Source organism: Leptopilina heterotoma, unplaced genomic scaffold, assembly GCF_015476425.1.
Source record: "Leptopilina heterotoma isolate Lh14 unplaced genomic scaffold, ASM1547642v1 Lhet_902, whole genome shotgun sequence".
NCBI lineage: Eukaryota > Metazoa > Arthropoda > Insecta > Hymenoptera > Figitidae > Leptopilina > Leptopilina heterotoma.
Window position 1 is genome coordinate 74,919 of NW_025111195.1, and position 21,620 is coordinate 96,538.

The 21,620-nt window shown below is 30.2% G+C and overlaps 1 protein-coding gene across 1 annotated transcript; it reads left to right on the plus strand.

Annotated features, from left to right (window-relative positions):
* The first annotated feature begins 1,048 nt into the window (after nucleotides 1–1,048).
* Nucleotides 1,049–2,824, plus strand: LOC122511919 (histone H3-like). The gene is made up of 2 exons (XM_043627484.1): nucleotides 1,049–1,447; nucleotides 2,658–2,824. Exons 1-2 carry the CDS (start codon nucleotides 1,126–1,128, stop codon nucleotides 2,822–2,824), a joined length of 489 nt encoding a protein of 162 aa, XP_043483419.1. The 5' UTR covers nucleotides 1,049–1,125.
* Nucleotides 2,825–21,620: the final 18,796 nt, after the last annotated feature.

A 21,620-nucleotide genomic window follows, 5' to 3' on the forward strand; every position in this document is an offset into this window, starting at 1 on the left:
GGATTTATACCAAATGAAATTTATGTCAAGTAAATTTTATGCCAAATGAGAATTATGTTAAATGGAATTTATGCTAAATGAAATTTATATAAATTTAATTTTACGTTAAATAATTATTATGTTCAATAATATTCACGTCAAATGAAATTTATGTCAAGCTAATTTTATGTCTAATGATATTTATGTCAAATGAGAATTACGTTAAATGACATTTATGACAAATGAAATTGATGTCAAATGAATTTTATAACAAATAAAATTTACGTTAAATGAATTTTATGTCAAAAGAAATTTATGTTAAATGATTTTTATGTCAATAGAAATTTATGTTACATGATTTTTATGTAAAATGGGAATTAAGTTATCTGAGTTTTATGTAACATAATATTTCTGTTTAATGAATTCTATGACAAATGATATTTATGTTAAATGGTTTTTGTGTACAATGAAATTTATGTCAAATAATGTGCATATTATGTGAATTTTAAGTTAAAAAAAAAAAAAAAAAAAAAAAAAAGTTTATAAAACTACTTTTATATCAAATAACTATTTGGTCAAACAAAATTTCGGGAATAAGCATGCGTCTCGTGTTAGACACAGCATATTACCACTTGTGAGACGGTGTCAACACCCATCTTGGCATCATAAAAAATACTACTTTGTAGATATACTATTTAAATGTTGTTTTAATTTTTTTCCTAGTACTTCTGGGTATGTCAAGTGGAAAAAAGTTTATTTTATTCCAGACTATGAATGCTTGTGTTTTGTTATATCATTTCATGTTTTCATTAAACATTTTAATATACGGCGCTTTCCTTCTCCTTTTTCCAATTCCTTTACTCCATTTCCATGATTACTCATTTTTTATAGATTTGTAGTGAGAACGTTCTTAACAGAATGTAGAACAAGCTCGCAATGATACTGAGGCGGTGAAATTATTTAGTTTTATTAAATGTGTAGTTTCACTCATCCCCTCTACCATTTGACTGACCAATCATAATGTTAGTATCCCCTTCTCCTTTATTAACTGTACAAGACCTTCCAGAGACCTATAAATATGTACGTTTTCATAATGCCGAAACTATTCTTCATTTTTCCTTCGTACTTTGAACTCTCAACGAAACAATGGCTCGTTTCAAGCAATCTCCTTGTAAAACCATCGGTGATGAAGCACCAAGGAATCAACTCGCTACCAAGGCTGCTGGTAAAATTGCTCCTGCAACTGATGAATTGAAGAAGCCACATAGCGATATGCCCGAAATGTTCGCTCTTCGTAACATCCATCTCTATTCGAATAACACCGAGCTGATAATTGACAAACTGCCCTTTCAACGTTTTATCCGTAAAACATTGCAGTCAATCAGTACAGATATATGTTTCGATAATTCTGCTTTTATGGCCCTTCAGGAGGCAAGTGAGGCCTACGTCCTAAGTCTTTATGAAAAAAGTATTTTTTTCGTAATCAACGCAAACAAAGTAAAAATGATAATAAAGGACATCCAAGTAATCTCTGATATTTTTCGACAATTTTCTTAATCATTATCACTAAAAAAAATTTTTTTAAAAACTATATCAATCGGCCCTTTTCAGGGCCAACAATTTTTTATTACGTTTGAATTATTTTTAATTCTAATTCAAACATATATATATATATATATACTAATCTTATTATATTAGCGGTTTTTTTTTTTTTTTTTTTTTTAATAAAATTTAATAAAAGTGTCTATTTCACTGATGGGGGGCTGTGTGAATTTAACCCCTATTATGAAAAAACATATTTTTACCATTTATTCGACGGAACTATTTCTGAAAACTATCATTAACACTAGAAATATTGTAGAGGAAGTCAGAAATTTAAATAAAATATAATTTTTTAAAAATTGGGGGGGGTTTCACATACATAAATAAGACAGTTTAAAAAAATATTTCAAATTTTAAAAAACAAATCTTTTAATTCCTATCAAAATACCATTTCAGAAATTTCTTTTTTTGGAAATTATAGTTTTACCCGAAATTAGCGCCCTATTTTTTTCATGTCATTTTTTTAGTGTTAATTGCCATAACTATTGAAAAAATTATTATAGAAATACAGAACTATTGCTAAAGAACCCAGAACTCATGTGATTTTTTTAATTTTTTGAAAAATTTGTGCTAACTTCACATGACTGATATAAATAGCGTAAATTAATATGTTATTAAACTTGAATTTTAATTTTTGAACAATGCAATTTGTTTAATTGTTTTTTTATATGTTTCTGAACTTGTTGAGAATAATGAATAAAAGCAGAGTATTGAAAATTGTTCATTTTTACTGAAAAACACAATTAAAGTGTTATGTTTTTCTTTATATTTAAAAAATTAGAATAATCGTACAATTGCAATTTCATCTATTTACAATTTTGGAAGAGGAAATAAACATAAAAAAATTAAACGAAATTTTAAATAATGTACGAAAGTTACAGAGAATAATTCAAACGAGAGAAAGCCAACGAGAACTGGGGCCTTTCTTCACCGTCCGTGCGTTTTACTATGTCTACGAGCGCAGGGAAATGTGCTTATTAATGTTTGAACGCTTGAGTTGGATGCATCATCAAGTTATTCAACAAATTTTGTCTTTTTCAAAAAAAAAAATTTTACTAAAATGGTATACAATGTAGAATCCCCAGCTGCACCTGCAGTGGCAACTCCGAAGAAAAATGCGAAGGCCCAGAAGCCCCGTGCAAAGGCAAGTTACCCGCCAGCGTCGGAGATGGTGTACCCGGCTGATTACGAAATGAACAATTATGATTGTGTTCGATGTACGATTGACGAATTTCACAAATAATAATTATAAAAAATAGGTTTAAGTTAATGTACAAAAAAATAATATAATGGTAGTGATGAAATTTAATTAATAAAAAAAAAATTTTTTTTCCTTATTTATTTTCCATTTTATATTTTAAATCTATTGATGTTATCACTGCTACCTATCAATTTTACACTATGGTGGTCGAAAAAAAAAAATTATAATATTTATGCATCAAAAAATTTACGCGACTTTAAAATTATTTGAAATTTTCAAAATTTATAAATTCAGATTTCTGATTATAGTTCTGGCATTGTTATAAAGAATTTTATTATTATTTCTAATGACATTTTGTTTTAAATCCAAAATCAAAAAATTTACATAACTTTGAAATTATTTGAAATTTTCAAAATTTAAAAATTCACATTTCTGATTATAGTTCTTGTATTGTTATAAAGAATTTTATTATTATTTTTAATTGCCTTTTTTTTAAATCCAAAATCAAAAAATTTACATGACTTTGAAATTTTCAAAAAATTTTAATATTTTATAATTCAGAGTTCTGAGAATTTTTAAAATAGTTCTGAAATCTTCATAACTATTTTTATTATTATTTCTAATGAAATTTTTTTTCTATATCCAAAATCAAATAATTTTCAAGTCGATTAAAAATTGTAAAGACTACAATTACTTCTAGAACTCTTTGCAATAATGCAAGAACTGTTTTTAGAATTAGTATAATTCGAAATTTTGAAAATTTTTTAAATTTTAATGTCTTTTAACTTTTTAAATTTTAAATTTAAAAAATAATGTTATTACAAATACTTATATAACTGTTTATCACAATGCCAGAACTCTAATTAGAACTCTCATAATTCTGAATTTTAAACTGTTCACAATTTTATAAAATTTCGCTTGGAATTTTTCCGAATAAATTCAAACTCAATGCGCTTTGGGTATAACTAGTGAATCCTAAATTAGTACAATCTAGTCCTAAGTTTGTGTTTAATAATACGCAACTTGTAAATGTGAAATTATTAAATCATAAATTAATTTTGTTTTGGTCAGGTTTTTTTCATATGAAATTATAATTATAGTTTAAATTTATCTGCATTTAATACAAATTGTTTTTAATATACCAATTCAATATTATAACGAAATCATTCTGGATTAAGTATTTAAATTGTATTAAATATAAATTGTTTTTAATTATTTTTGTATTGTACATATTTATAAATTATTATAATAATAAGACTTATTTTCTAACTGGGGTGTTTTGATCGGATATTATTCGTATTGACGCTTACTAGTAATAAATTCTTTGCATACACATTTCTGATTGTTCCACAGTTGTTTCGTATTAAATATTTTAACTGGATTAAATTTGGTATTATTGCATACTGATTTAGTATTCTTTGCATATTGTTTTTTTATTATTTCCAAAAATTGTTTTCGATTATGCCTTTTATAGTTGGATTAATTCCTGATTGTTGCAGACAATTTTTTTATTCTTAGCATAATGATTTATAATTTTTTCGTTTTTCTTTCTCAATAGAATTTTGCCACACTTAGTTTAAAATTGTTGTTGACTAATACACGATTTCTTCTTTACATAGTTCGAATTTCTCCGTATATCTTGCGGATTAAGTTTTTTAAACTAGATTTAACTTTTATTGTTGCTAACTGATTCCTTATTCTTTACATATTCATATCGGATAATTCTGTATTTATTATAGTATAATTATTCACCGGTCATAAATAATGATTGTTGCTGACTAATTACGTACTGAATTCATAGACAGACATTTAGAATTACTCTAAAGTTATTTCTGATTCAGGTTTTCGTTCGAATTGATATCAGTCTATTTTTGATCATTTTCGACCTTTTTCCAAAAATTTTCGGATTAATCCGTACTAATATGTCCGTATTTCATCTGAAATTTGTCCGAAATTTTTTACAACGATATTGTTAATCATAATAACTATTTTAACAATCATTGGAGAATTCTACAACTATTGCTAAAGTGTTTATAAGTCTTTTAAAATTTTTTATTTTTCAAAAAAGTAGTTTCAATTTTATACCATTAACTTTTTTTATTCTGAAAAAATAGTGTGTTCATATGAGTTGTGATTACCGCTACAGTTGCCTGCAAAAAAAAGCTAATTGTAATAATAAAATTAAATTTGAAGATAATAATAAAAATAATAATAATTATTATTTTTTATTCATTTTCAATAATAATTTTAATTAAAAATAAAATATTAATTTAAATCTACCGCCTAATTTAGAGTCGGGCTGCCTGCTTAGGTATGTAGCTGTAAATAGAGACATGTGGTAGTACATTTAAATTCCGTCTAATCAATTAATAATATTCCCTAATATATTTATCCTAAGTTAATTAAAGAGCTGAATAATAAATAATTGTTTAAATTAATATTTTATTATTAATGTAGGAAATTATTTGCTGATTAAGAATTTTAATTAAGGAAGATTTCGACTATATCAGCAATTAGTGACATCTATTAGACGTCAATTGAACTCTTTGGTTTAGAGTCAGGTGTTATTCTTAAGATAATTATTCCGATATGGTTGTCGGTAAATAATTATATTTTTGAATTTAATTTTTGATCTGAAAAAATAAGCTGCGTGAACGACTGCACTGTGCATCTGTGAGGACTCGAACCCCAGTTAATAGCTGCCTTTCGCAGGACTAACGCCTACCAATGCACCATGCCAACACAGCCTGGACGTTCACGTTGCTTATAATCTCAGATCAAGCCCATACACTAGTCGAAGAGCTGTATAGTTAATGTAGGAAATTATTTGCTGATTAAGAATTTTAATTAAGGAAGATTTCGACTATATCAGATCAAAAATTAAATTCAAAAATATAATTATTTACCGACAACCATATCGGAATAATTATCTTAAGAATAACACCTGACTCTAAACCAAAGAGTTCAATTGACGTCTAATAGATGTCACTAATTGCTGATATAGTCGAAATCTTCCTTAATTAATATTTTATTATTTTTTTTAAATGTTAAATTACAAAATAATGATATAAAATTATGTTATATCACTTCTTAAAAAGAGTTACCGAGAATTTATAGTGTGTGGGATGCAGGTCTGTTCCCCAAAATGAAAAGAGCGTAATAATTATTAAGTCGAATTCACAATTGACGATTTGCAATTTAGACTAATTTCTTTTGAAACGAATTGTAAATTTAACGAAATTCAATGCTTTCGAATTGTCATTTAACCTCATAGGAATGTAAACAAATAATATTTGATTCTACTTTACATACTTTATACTTTCTAATTATAACAATTTTTATCTGTCTGAAATTTCATGTAAATTATCTGAATAAAAAAGAATTTAAAAGTTTTATAAAGATGATACAAAAGAAACAAAGCGGGATTCACGAAAGCTCTTTGTTAATTCTTTTTAATTCATTTCAATTAGTTTTCGTTTACTGGGAAGAGCGCTGGAATGTTGTATTTAAATGTTTATTGTTAAAAATTTCAAGTCATTTAAATTTATGTCATTTTTAAAGAAATACTTATTACGACACATAATGGTAGTTCTACAAACGAAGAATGAAAATGAAGAAAATTTTTGCACAATATTTTTTTGACTTATAGGTTTTAAAAATTAAGTAAAATTAAAGTTAATAGTATTATCAAATTTACCTAAAGGTGACCAGTTAAAAAAATTAAAATTGTAAATTTTACATATTAAGCACATGTGTATTCTGTCAGAAAGTATCAGGAAACTGAGAATCAGGAAATTGAGAATTTGTTCATTTTTCGTCTAAAAAATTGAAAAACAAGGCTTAATAACAAAATTTGGAATACTGGTCAACTGGGATTAAGGTTCTACAAAACCTAGAACAACAAAAGTATAAAAATATAAAATATTTTTTTTAAAAATGCGTGACATGAAATTGAGAATTTGTCTGACCAAAATCCCCATTTCGATCACAAAGTACACTATTTTAGTTAAAAGTTTAAGTGTTGCTACGCTTTTACAGTCGTGTAAAGTTAGCACTACTTTTTTTAAAAATAAAAATTTTTACAATAGTTTTGGGCACTTTAGCAATAGTTCTAGAGTTCTTTAACGATTATTTAAATAGTTCTGATGATTAACATCAAAAAAAGCGATATTGAAAAATCATAGTGCTAACTTTGCATAGCACTATGATTTTTGCAAAAAAAAAGTTCTTACCTAATAATATGAAAGAGAATAAAGAGTTCTAGAGTTCTCTACCAAAAAAAGGGTTTTGCAAAATTTTAAAAGTTATTAACAAATTAAAAAACTTTATGAAAATAACATTTCACGAGTTCTTATTAGAGATCTGGCATCGTTGCAAAGAGTTCTATAAGTAATTCTACTGTCATTTTGCTTTAAACCCAAAATCTAAAAAGTTACAGGACTTTGAAATTTTAAAAAAAGTCAAAAATTGAAAAATTAGAGTTCTGAGAGTTCTGATTAGAGTTATGGCATCGTTTATAAGAGTTCTACAAGTAATTCTAATGTCATTTTGCTCTAAACCCAAAATCAAACAGTTACATGACTTTGAAATTTTCAAAAAAGTCAAAAATTAAAAATTTAGAGTTCTGAGTGTTCTGAATAGAGTTCTGGCATCGTTGCTAAGAGTTCTACAAGTAATTATAATGTTATTTTGCTTTAAACCCAAAATCCAAAAAGTTACCGGACTTTGAAATTTTCAAAAAAATCTAAAATTGAAAATTCTGAGTTTAATTAATATTAAAAAAAATGTTTATCGCAATATCTCTTTTCTGTTTTTTGACGTTGAAAATTTTTTTTTTATTTTAAATTTTTACAACAATTAAAGTGCACTCAATGATATATTTATTTAAAAAATTATAGAAATTAATTTTTAAAAGATAAGCAGTCGTACAATTATATCTTAAATTAAATTTTTTTTCTCAGATTTTAATCAATTAACGGAATTAGTATTCATTGTCTTTCAATTAAATCAATGAAAACGATATAAAAATTATTAAAAAAAAAAAGTTATAATAAAAAAATTTTTTTGAAAATTTTCAAAGGCAATTATTAAATTATTGTAAAATCGAATTAGAAATTAACCTTGAAGATGGAAATTTTAATTTTTCAATATTTACAAATTTTTAAATATCTTATAAGAAATGAAGAATAAAAAGTTAAATGAATAAATAATGTAATCATTAAATAAACAAAAAAAATAAACTAAACAAATGATAGTTTAAGGTAAGATTTAAAAAATGATAAAAGTCAATACAATAGATATATTTCAAAAACGTAAAGTTTTTTAAAACAATCCACTAAAGAAACTAAATAAAATAACATAATTCTTTATTTTATAAATAAAAATACTTAAATAATGCATTTTTACTATTCTAAATGTATAAAATTTCTAAAATTATTACGTAATTGAAAAGAATATAAATTTCTTCATTATAATCAAGGAAAAATAAAAAAAAATGGTCAATTTAAAACAATTATTTATAAATTGTTCAATATTTAATTATTATTCACTATTTATTTTATTAAGAATAAGAAAATTAATTTGTAGCATTGTATTTATGAAAAAATTATACAAAAATGGTATATGTAAAATAATATATAGTTATTGAAGTGATGAAATTTTATACAATTATTTCATGCAGTACATTTAATACCTTTATTCTTTAAAATATATAATAATAAAATTTTAATTTTTACATTAAAATTTCTTTATTGAAAGAAAATATATATTTAAATGAACAATATATTTTTTAAAATATTATTAAAAGAATGTCAAACTTTACATAATACTTATTTAATTATAACTTCTGACAATGCTAATAATGTCTTGCATACAAATAGGACACTTATATTGTAAAAATCTTTGCATTCAATACAAAAAAAACAAACATGTCCGCATGGGATACAAGCGCATATGGCCATATTGTCAAGACATAAGCAGCAACTTTGCTGCAATTCAACATTTTGTATATTTATATCTTCTAATACTCTTCTTAAATTCTACAGCATATTAACTGAAAAAAATAATTATAATTATTTTTATCATATTACTTTTATAAAATAGTTTTAAAAATAATTCAATATTAATAATTAGAGGAGTTAAATTTAAAAAATTAAAATAATTTCAAAAAAAATTTAAATTAAAACAAATGTTTATTATATAAATGCTTTTTTAATACTTAAATTATTATTTTCACTTTTTATTGAAATACGTAGATATTAAAAATAATTTAATTTTAAAAAATTATTACAATTAATTTAATTATAAGAAGAATTTTATTAAATTTACTTTTTAACAAAAATATAATTATTAAAAAAATATAAGAATAAAAAAAAGTGATAATTTTGAATAAAAAGTATTAATAGCCCGTGATCAATTTAAAAAAAATGTAACCACAAAAATAATTAATAATGTATAAAAATTTTATAAAAATTAAATAAACTTACTCATTGGGGTAATCAGTTCTATTAACATTCTGTATCTTCTTATCGCAATTAAACGATTTCTATTCATTTTCTTCTTGTTTTTTGTTTTTTGTTGTCAATGGCTGAAAATAAAAATAAAAATTAATAAAATGAAAGAAAGTATTTTAAAATTATATCATAATTTATTATTAATATTACATTTTTAAATAAATATACATAAAAAAAGTATAACAAAGTAATTTTCATTAAACATTAAACACAATATTCGCTTACGCTTAAGGTTATAATTATTCATGTTTCGATTAAAAAAGTCTAACCAGTTGGTACAAAGACAAAAAATGTTCTTTAAACGTCTGTAGAATGTTTAATGTTTTACAATTTACGTTCAAAGAACATTCGAATTTTCCGAAAAATTTTTGGAACAGTCGGACCTTCTTAAAACATAAATTGGCAGACATTAACAGTTCTACATACGCTTAAAGAACGTTTTTTGTTTTTGTGCTCATTGGGTATTCTGCTATGGCATTTACGATTTTAAATTAAGAAGTCAAAATTAAAAAATAAATTACATCACATGAGGCGTAAAAAATTTGAAGTGATTATTTTGTCCGTCGCCATAAAAAAGTTAATATTTTTAAAAAAAATAAGGAGGGCACAATAAAAAAGTAGCTTATTTTTACCGCAGACGGACCGAATAGTCATTTTATAAAATATTTTTCACAGAAATACTAAAATACAATAAAAAATAAATACAAGAATTATATTTTTTTAATCAAGATAAATGTCTCACGAACCTAACCTATAATTTGTTAATTTATTATGAATTTTTCTGACGAACGCGTCAAATTTTTTAATTAATATATTACATCAAATAAAATTTTCAATAATAGTAATTTAAAAAATAATTTATTTATATTCACCTTTTAGAAATTAAGTAAAATAATAAATCTTATTTTTTTTACATTACTTTATGATCAAAATCTAAATGACCGAACGCTCGTGATGAATCCACGTCAAACGTGGCCGCATTTTTCATAACAGTGATTCCTCTAGACTCACTTACATCGATAGAAGAGCCTCTCGCGGAGGAGAAGATCATTATATTTAAAAACAAAATAAGACATGACAACCTCTAATTTTGTTTATAAAAGTAATTGTTAATTCAATGAAGCATGTAAAAAATAAATTGTGAGACAAAATGCCTGCTGCAATTTCCCATATAGATCTCTCACAAGTGCAATACGGGCTAGTCTTGTAGCATATATACAAGTTCCGAATTTGCTTCCCCCGTCTAGAGCAGGTCTCCCACTACGTAGCCTTACTGATGAGTCCAAGTTTTATGGACCGGTACGAAACGATATGAAGTGGTCTTTATAACACTCTATGGATGGTATATTTTTAAATCTCCATATAACTGAGCCCAGAGGAAACACGGTATTGAAAAGTGCGGCCACTTTGCGTGAGTGGCGTTCGGTCTCCTTAGGTTGAGTCCACAATAGGCACTTTTCTTAAAACGATGCATACCCTCTACATCGATTTCCATTGTTCGAACAATAGAAATCGATGTAGATGGTATGCATCGCTTTAAGAAAATTGCCTATTGTTGACTCAACCTAATTTTGCAAAAGCCGGTGCTAATTTTGCACGGCTTTTTTCCACTTGTGCTACAGTTGCTTAAATCCATGAAAAATCAGCATGGATTTGTTGCAACTTTCGCATGGTGGTGTGTATGCGTTTTTAGTACGGCCTGCTCATGCGCTAAGAGCAACAGATTTCTCTCCGTGTACCCTCTATATCTATTTCCATTGTTCGAACAATATAAATCGATGTACATGGTATGCATCGCTTTAAGAAAATTGTCTATTGTGGACTCAACTTTACACATAACCTGATCAAACGTTGCAATGTAAATAAACAAACTTGTTGCAGACGATAAATTATAATTCTACATTTTCCCTGAAGGGGCGCTGTAACGAGTTGTGAGAGAAAAAGTCAACTACTAATACCCCCTTTATGAGGGCCAATAAATGTAGTTCGTTTCATCTCTTTATCCTATTTCAATGTATACATTCGATTATTTTCGATTTAAATACTAAATTTCTCACTAATTTTTTTTTCTTATTAATGATGCGTTTTTTGCTTTAAAATTAAAAAAATTGTTTTAACATTATTCTTTATTTTATATTATTATTTTTAATAAAAAAAAAAAATTTAAAATAAATAATTTACATTTTATTTTGAACATTACAATAACATGGTACCAAAACTATCAAAATGTGCAATATATGTAAGTTGATAATCGTTTTAATCTTATTATACATATTTATTCAATTTATTTATTAGTTATTAATAAATATTTAATATTTTTTATTTCTTACAGAGAATTTATAATGATATTTATAAATTAACAGTGAACGATGGTGTGGATGAATGAAATTTATTTTATGTTTATTCCACATTGGAACACTTATTCGATGAAAAAATTGTTAAAAATTATGATGTAATTAAAATAAATGTATTAAAAGCTTACAAAGAAAGTTACTATCCTTCGAAGAAGTATGAGCCTAACATGTAAGTATTTAAAAAAAATTAAACTATATATTAATTAATTATAATTTTTTTAAAATTTAATTTTTTTATTAATACAAATTTTATTTTACAGGACAGAAAGTAGGTTGGTTTTTGTAATTAAAGATTTCGATTTATTTCAAAGTTCTTTGAATGAAAGGATTCTTTTTTCCGATGAATCACTTGAAATTAATTCAAATGAATGTCCATTGAAAGAAGGTAATTTATTTTTCTCTTTTTTACATACCATTAATTGCAGCTAATTTATGCAACAAATTTTTTTATTTAAAATAAACATTTATTATAAAATACAATTTTACTTAATCATTAATTTTGTAAAAAAATGTTTTTTTAATAGAAAAACTGCCCTTTATAGAAAAAGGCCCATATTGTCGGTTTTTAAATTAATTAATTAATTAAGGGTAGGGGGTGGTTCTAAAAATTTCAAACCTGTTGGTTTTTAATCTTCAAGGTGCCCTGAACTGGAAACAATTCTTATCTGAATAACTTCCAAGAAGAAGCAATTATAAGAACAATTAGTTAGTATCGCAATCTTTAATTCCGTTTTTCTCGAAATGAGGTTTTTGGCGTTCTAAACTTTGAAATTTCGTAACTCAGCGAATTTTTAACTAAAAAAGTTCTAAGACCACTCAAAATTTTCCAAATTTTGCCAGGAATACGCCCATATAGATAACTCCAATAGTGCCAAAATGGGCCCTTTTCATGTGGACGTCCACATATGTTATTGTATTTAAATCATTTGAAGAATTTAAATTCTTATGGAAAAATAATAATGATTAAATATTTTTTTAAAAATGAAGTGTTTGAATGTTTTCGAATAATTTAACAATTAAATAAAATCGTCAAAGTTTATCAATGAAAGAAAATCAAAAAGTTTTTTTAATTTTGTAAAATGTAAATGTAGTTCTGAAAACCTGGAAAAATTTCTTTTTTTAACCTTGAATAGTCAGGGAATTTGAAATGAGCAAAAGCGTGGAAACTCTTATTAAGTAATAATTTCATTTTATAAATTAAATTATTTTATTATTATAGAAAACCTGTGTGGTTTCATTCTACTGCCAGAAATTCTTCCCAATACAAATTTTAAAACAGGAAGCTAGAAGAAAAAAAAAATGCTAAACTGACAGCAATTAAGCGAGTACGAAATATTTACTTTCTTTGTTTTCTAAAGGTTTGCTTTTTTTAAATGTAATTTTTTAAAATTAAATAATACATTTTAATCTTTTTTTAAATTGTATAATCATTTTATCTTTCCTTTATTTCATAAAGGGACTAATGTAGAAGAATCTATATTAGAATTCAGAAAGAAAAAAAAGACAAAAATGTGCAACCACACATAATTTGCTTAAAAGTCAAGCAAAAGACACTTTCTTTATTCAGGCTGATGGATTTTTAATGTCATTATTAAAAGAAGCTTGCCCTCTTCATACCTTTAATCTTCTTTTTAAATTACATTACGTCTTAAATGTCCATTTAAATACAAGTCATTTTTGTATTTTTATAATTTTCTTAAATATTTTTTGTCTGTAAAAAATTATTGAATTTAAACATGCGAAGAAATCAGTATCTTCACTTAAAGTCGCTTTAAGAAACATAAATTTTTCTACATTGATTATTCCTTTTGAATTGTCGCTCCAAAATGATTGAGAAAATTCTCTTCAAACATTTTATAAAGATATAATTTAATTAATTTTTGTTCCTTTCTTTTTCGTAAAGTTTATGTGAATAGGCCTTAACACGTTTATGTAAAATAAATATTTTTGTTGTAAATTTACCTTAATAAATGACAAATAAAATATAATTGTTTGCCTATCTATACGATTTTATATTTCATCTAATTTCCTTTTCCTCATGGTGAAAAAAGGGTATGTTATTTTATATATTACTTGTAAAAAAACGGTAAATTATTAATTAATATTAATTATTTAAAGTAAATATATTTTTTAACGTCTTTTTAATTTCATCTTATTTTAATATATTATATTTTTTTATTAGTATATATAATGATTAACTTATTATTTAACTATTTAAATTTCATTTTTTTTATCATTATTGTAAAATTTTGAGGTTAATTTTGAAAACATTTCTTTTTTTTTTCTTTTCTTTTAACAACGTTCTATATATTATTTTCTAATAAAATAATTTGAGTAATAATAATAACAATTTCTACCTTAATTTTTATATTTCAAATTTATTTTTAGATAAATTCTATATTTCGAAAAATGGCGGATTCCAAATAACAACACCAACAACAACAAAAAGAAACAACAAGAAAAAAAAGATGAATAGTAACATCGCCAAAAACAGTTAACTCTAAAAATGACAATAGTGAAAAAGGACAGAATTCGATTGAAATTACAAACAGTGAAGTGCATACAATGAACTATGAAGAGATAGATATATGTGATTCAAATTCCCATTCATATTTCATTGACTACAATTATTTTCAATTTGTTGAAAATACAATAATGAGAAGAAATATCATGTATTATGATGAAAGTTTGAAAACCCGTTTTTTTATTAATCAACAGTGTTTGACAAATAAATGTTCTAATCCTTGCCGAACATTAAAATTAGAACATATTAAATTCAGGGATTTTAATTGTTTTTCTCAAGAGCAACTTTTATTTATAAAAAAAAAATGTTTGATTCAAATCAATTCTATAATTTTGAACAATTTATTACTTCTGAAACGAACAATTTCAAAGAATATTTTAAACTTCGCAACAGTGATGAGAATGATAAGTATTATAGAGAAAATTTGAAAAAATAAGATTATGTTCCTTGCACTGGTAGAACATTATCTATTTTAGCCAATTTTTGTTTACGGAGATGTCTGCAGGAAGTTTTTCCATTCAAAAGGCAAATTAATATAAATGAATACTACGTCGTGTTATATTTTCAAATAATGTTGAAGCTGAATTTCGAAGAACAATTTGTTCAACTTTGTGGAAGTGTAAGTGTGGATACAACAATTAAAATACGTAATCTGCAACAAATTCATTCCTGGGGTAATGAAAATGAAAAAAAAAGAAATTCAATATTTTGCAGTAACATTGCATTGGAAGTTCTTTCAGTTTCAAGTGATATTTACTCTTCGGTGAAGAATAATATTTCTCTTTTTGATTTAAATTATATTCCAACTTTTAATTTTATAAAAAAAATGAAATTACAAAATTCCTATTATCGAACAAGAAAGAGAGATATTGGGATATGATTGTGTAGATGTCTTATTTTAAATCATAGAAGCTTTCAATTACATGCAACTCCATTATTTTTGAGGAATTTATTCGTTATTGGTGTAAGTATTTCATATTATTATTATTATTATTATTATTATTATTATTATTATTATTATTATTATTATTATTATTATTATTATTATTATTATTATTATTATTATTATTATTTTTTTTTTTTGCTTAGGGAATTTTGGGAAATCTGTTTACAGATACCTTGGATTCCGCACTCCAAGGTTATGTGGGGTTGGTAAAATAAAAAAAAAGGGAATTTAAAAAAAAGGATAAATAAATAAATGTTATAATAAATTTAATAAACTGGCGATCTACTACCAGCCCGACCCACTAAAACCCGTAACCCTTCTTTTGGAGCCCTTTACCCTCCCTCGGAACTGTCGTAAGACTTTAGCCTTCGAGGGAGGCGCTCCAACTCTATCGCTGCTGCGACTTTGTTCTGTGTCTGCGGTTCTCCTGCGTCAATAGTTAAAAAATTTAAAACTATTTCAATATAAAAGCGGAATTAACAGCACAACAACAATAAAAAACAAAAATTTTAAGAAGTTTAAAAAGTCAAAAGATAAAATTATAAACGGATATATAAAAAAAAATAAAAATAAACGCGTATAAAATATTGAAAACATAAAATTGTACAAAGATGAATAAAAAAAAACAAAACAAATTAAAAAAAATGTATAGGGACAAATAAATCACAAAATAAATTAATAAAAAACAAACAAACAAATTAAAAGCTGTTTAAATTACGCTTTTTGGCGGCCGTCGAGATCCTTCCTCGACATAACCGAGATTATGAAGTTCTCGACTTGCCGCCAATTCTCTTCCGACTGGGTCATCAGCGATACCATATTCTCCGGTGTAACTTGACTGTTTACACCTTCGAACATGGCCCGCCTCTCCAAGTCCCATTTTTTGCATGAGAAGAGGGTGTGCTCCGCGTTGTCCTCAGGGAACTGGCAATATGCACACACCTCGTTCTCGCGTAATTTAAAGCGACACAGGTACGAGTTAAAACACCCGTGACCTGTGAGCGCCTGAGTCAAATAATAGGAAACCTGACCGTGTTTCCTATTTATCCAGGTGGCGAGTGCCGGGATAAGGCGATAGGTCCATCGACCTTTTCCCTCACCATCCCATCTTTCCTGCCATCTTTCTATGAGCCTGTGCCTCGCTTCTTTGCGGATCAGGCCCTTGCTTGGTCTTAATTCCTCATCCTGCACAGCACTCGTAGATACCGTCTTATATGCAGAGATGATACGCGTTGTTATCGATCTCTGCGCCGACAGTATCTTTTCACAGATGGTAACACATCTTTTACTCCTCAGGGATGGGGCCCACGCTGGTGCTGCATAGAGCATTTTAGCGTGGGCGACACTCGCCACCAGTCTTCTTTTTTGTTCACGGGGTCCGCCAACATTTAGCATTAACCGTGAAAGATTAGCCGCACACTCGATCGCCTTATTCGACGCCGTAGCCATGTGGTGGTGGAAGTTTAACCTTCCATCCAACTCCACACCAAGGTATTTAATTTGTTTACTCCACTTGACCTCGAATCCGTCTATCACGATTCGTGGGAGCTCATAACCACGTCTGTCTGTGACTAGCAGTGCCTCGGTCTTTTCCAGGGCCATTTCAAGACCTCTGGTATCCAGCCAGCTTTTTGCTAGTCGCAGACATTCGTTCACCAATGTCCCAAGAGCCTCCTCACTCTCGGCAGTGCACACGAACAACGCGTCGTCCGCAAAGCCGATGATCATCGCACCTTCGGGCAGATCCATTCGCAGAAAATCATCGTAAGATACATTCCATACAAATGGACCCACCCTCGAGCCTTGAGGAGCCCCACGCTGCATCTCTTCCCTGAGAGTGCAGGTGTCTCCCTCATATATAACCCACCTGTCGCTAAGATAATTATCCATTATCCGCAACAAGTAGGGCGGCATGTTTTTCTTTTCCATCGACTCGATGAGATCTTTCCATCTTGCGGAATTAAACGCGTTGCGTATGTCAATTGCTACCAACGCGCAGAAGCTCTTCTTTTTCCCAGGTCCCAATTTGTTTTTTCCTGCTTTGGCTATGTCCACAACTGCCTGGATGGCATCAACCGTGGACTTGCCTTTACGGAAACCAAATTGGTGATCGGATAGACGATTCTCTTCGGTCAAGTGGCTTTGCATTCTCTGCAGAACCATATCCTCTAGAAGTTTACCCATCGTATCTAGCAGGCATATAGGCCTGTACGATGAAACCTTATCTAGAGGTTTTTCACCTTTCCTTAGGAGGACTAACCTCTGTCGCTTCCAGTCGCGGAAGAACTCTCCTCTCTCAAGGCAAAGATTGAAGCATCGAAGCAGAATCTGGGGTGAAGTGTCGATTACCAACTTTAGGATCTCGTTACTTATCCCATCGATTCCAGGCGCCTTGCCTGTTTTTAATCTTTTGCCTGCTTTTTTCAGTTCACTAAGTGTGAAGAGTTCTTCCTCTTCGACTTTGCAAAAACTCCAGTCCCTTCTAAGGTATGGTTCTGCAGGAGGAAACAAAGAACTTATTATCTTTCTGACCCAATCGGGATTGTCCAGGCCGGGGGTCTTTTGCCTCGTCACTAATTTCTTAGTTACGATTTTAAAAGCCAGACCCCATGGGTCCTTATCGACCTCCTCGATTAGGTCCTTCCAGCTACGGCGTCGCGACTTGCGGATCTCTTTCTTGAGGTCCTTTTTCGCCTCCTTGAAAGCCTCTTTCAGCAAGGGATCTCCGTTAGAACGGGTATATGTCCTTCTTGCTTTGAGGCATTCCTTTCTCAAGGAGGACAGTTTTTCTGACCACCAGTGCAAGGATTTTTTCCTTGGAAAGGCGCCTTTGCGACGTGGCATCGACGCATTGCAAGCGGTGACGATTATATTTCGCACCGCTCGCACCTCTCCATTTAGACTTTTCGGCCTCCTCACCCAACCAGAATCCTCAATTAAGATAGATTCTTTTAGGGACCGGCTGAACTTCTCCTTGTCGAGTTTCTTAATGTTCCACGAGAAGGTTTTGCGACTAGGAGCTTCCTGTCTCTTTCCTCCTCGTGTGTCTCCCATTGAGACTGAGAACTCAATGTACTGGTGGTCACTTGCTGTATATTCCTCAGAGACCCGCCAGTCGCTTATGCGGCTAAATATATTAGACGATGCTATCGTTAGATCTATTATCGATCCGATCGCACCTCGTCTAAACGTCCATGTTTTTCCCCGGTTTACAACTAATAAATCGTTCTTGGAGATCATTTCTCCAATCAGAATTCCTCTCTTGTCGAGCCTCGTCTCACCCCACTCTGGCGACTTTGCATTAAAATCGCCAGTGATGATGACATCCAGCTTGGATTCTATGAGGCTCGATTCTAGGTCTTCTATATTGGCTTCGAAGGTGGTCAGCGGGTCGTTGGGTGAGAAGTAGCAGCTATACATACGTATGTTAGCCACCTCTATCCACACAAACCCGCTGCTTGTCTCCAAGAACTTGTCAACCCGCAATTCTGGGTTGCACAGCTTGATGGCGGCTCTTTTCGCCTTATCCTGATACCAAGGTGCGAGGTCGCTTCCTTGATACTGCTCACTGCAGAACAGGATATCCACCTCATTTTCCCTAGCTGTTTGCATCAGGAGCACCTGTGCATCCTTACTTGTATGCAGGTTGACTTGAAGGAGCTTTAAGGATTTGCCCTTTTAAGTTTCTCCAGTTCCTCCTTGTAAACTGGGCAGGAAATTCTTCCAGGGATATGGTTGACTTCCGTTTTTCCCAAATCTGTACACGTTATGCACTTTGGCTTGTCATTAGTACACTTTTTGGAGAAGTGTCCCGCTTCGCCGCATCTCCGACAGTTTTTTGTTCTGTCGGGGCCCTTGCAAATTCGGGTCACGTGTCCATAGGCTAGGCACTTTTGACATCTTGTCACTTCTAAGTGCGTTCGGATGGATGCATTTATCCAGCCAATACGCACTTTGCCCAGCTTAAGCAGACTCTCGCTGTCCGTTTCATTCAAGCGTACTAGTGCCACTTTCGTACCACCAAAACGTGTCAGAAGTCGGCAAGTCACCTCTAATTCGGGCTTTTGCAACTTCTGCTTTAAGACGGTTAAAACGTCCTCCTCTAAAGTTGTTTCGACAAGATCCCGAATTTCGAGGGTCTTTTTACTGACAAGAGCCGTAACCTCGGCCTTGTCCAGAAGAACGGAGGTAAGATTCTGAGCGAACTTTGAAGTTTCACCCCCCTTTTTCACAACAACAAGAACCTCTTTTTTAAGAGTTCTCCTAATTTTCACAATCTCTGTTCCAGTTTCCTCTGGCTTTACCGAAGTTGTTGCCAGTTTTATGAGATCATGGTAGGTCTCTGGATTCCGGGCCACAATTTTTATTGCCTCCGTTGTTCTAATTTTGGGGGGGCGCTTCTGAAGTCGCTCCCTCTCCTCCGCTTTCTTCAAGGCCTTTTTCTTACGGGCCTCCCGTTTCCTATTGGAGACAGTTTCAAAGTCTTTTTCGTTTTCAGGCTTATTTGCCACAGTTGCCTCCGAATAAGAAGCAACCCTGGCCGAAGCAGCCTTACTCACCTCCGTCTCCATAACAGTAGGGTTTGCCTTGGTCTCCTTGCTCTTAACCCTCTTACCCTTGGGAGTGGTCACAGAAGAATCAGTCTCCGGACCTTCAAACTCTCTAGGGCGCTTCCTTGGGTCGATGGACTTGCTCTCGCTGGATGTGGCGTGCGACATCGATCTAGGAGTTTCAGGATTCGACCTTGGTTTGCTTGGGCTAATGAAGGGCTTAGGTATAAATCGCAGGTTTCTGCAAAGCACCTCGTGCACCTTCTCCATTGCCACCATTCCATCCTTAACATCCTTGCTAATGTTTTTTTGCTTTTTGCAAGCACGCCACATACTATCCAGTATTATTGGGATCAGATCGACCTGTTCTAAAACATTTTCTTCGAATCTGCTAAGTCCCACATCCTCAGAATTTTTTATTTGGCTCCCTCCAAAATCCTTGGAGCCGTCTGCACCGACTACCGGGGCTTGAACCCGAATTATTATTATTATTATTATTATTATTATTATTAGAGATGTGCAAAAAGCTCGAAAAGTCGAGCCGAGCCGAGCCGAAATTTTTTCGGGCCGAGCCGAGCCGAGCCCGAGCCGGCTCGATGTATCGAGTACTCGAAATTTTCGAGTACTCGAGTGACTTCGAGTACTCGAAAAATTCGAGTACTCGGGTAAATTCGAGTACTCGATTAAATTCGAGTACTCGAATTTTTCGAGAACTCGAATGGATTCGAGCTTTTGACTTACTAAAAAAACTATTAATAAGTAAAAAATTTCGAATTTTTTTGAATTACTGAATCAATATTTCTATTTGCTAAATATAATAAATGCGAAAATTCTATGAATTTTCTCTAGAACTCGAATTTACTCAGAGCTCGAAAAAATTCGAGTACTCGAATTCCCTCGAGTGCTCGAAAAATTCGAGTACTCGAATTAACTCGAGTACTCGAAACTATTCGAGCTTTTTACACAGCTCGGCTCGGCTCGAACTCGGCTCGAGCTCGAACTGATTAGGCTCGGCTCGGCTCGGCCCGAAAAATGAAAAGCTCGAAAAAGCTCGCTCGAGCCTCGAGCCTCGAGCTTTTTGCACAACTCTAATTATTATTATTATTATTATTATTATTATTATTATTATTATTATTATTATTATTATTTTTTTTTTTTTTTTGCTTAGGGAATTTTGGGAAATCTGTTTACAGATACCTTGGATTCCGCACTCCAAGGTTATGTGGGGTTGGTAAAATAAAAAAAAGGGAATTTAAAAAAAAGGATAAATAAATAAATGTTATAATAAATTTAATAAACTGGCGACCTACTACCAGCCCGACCCACTAAAACCCGTAACCCTTCTTTTGGAGCCCTTTACCCTCCCTCGGAACTGTCGTAAGACTTTAGCCTTCGAGGGAGGCGCTCCAACTCTATCGCTGCTGCGACTTTGTTCTGTGTCTGCGGTTCTCCTGCGTCAATAGTTAAAAAATTTAAAACTATTTCAATATAAAAGCGGAATTAACAGCACAACAACAATAAAAAACAAAAATTTTAAGAAGTTTAAAAAGTCAAAAGATAAAATTATAAACGGATATATAAAAAAAATAAAAATAAACGCGTATAAAATATTGAAAACATAAAATTGTACAAAGATGAATAAAAAAAACAAAACAAATTAAAAAAAATGTATAGGGACAAATAAATCACAAAATAAATTAATAAAAAACAAACAAACAAATTAAAAGCTGTTTAAATTACGCTTTTTGGCGGCCGTCGAGATCCTTCCTCGACATAACCGAGATTATGAAGTTCTCGACTTGCCGCCAATTCTCTTCCGACTGGGTCATCAGCGATACCATATTCTCCGGTGTAACTTGACTGTTTACACCTTCGAACATGGCCCGCCTCTCCAAGTCCCATTTTTTGCATGAGAAGAGGGTGTGCTCCGCGTTGTCCTCAGGGAACTGGCA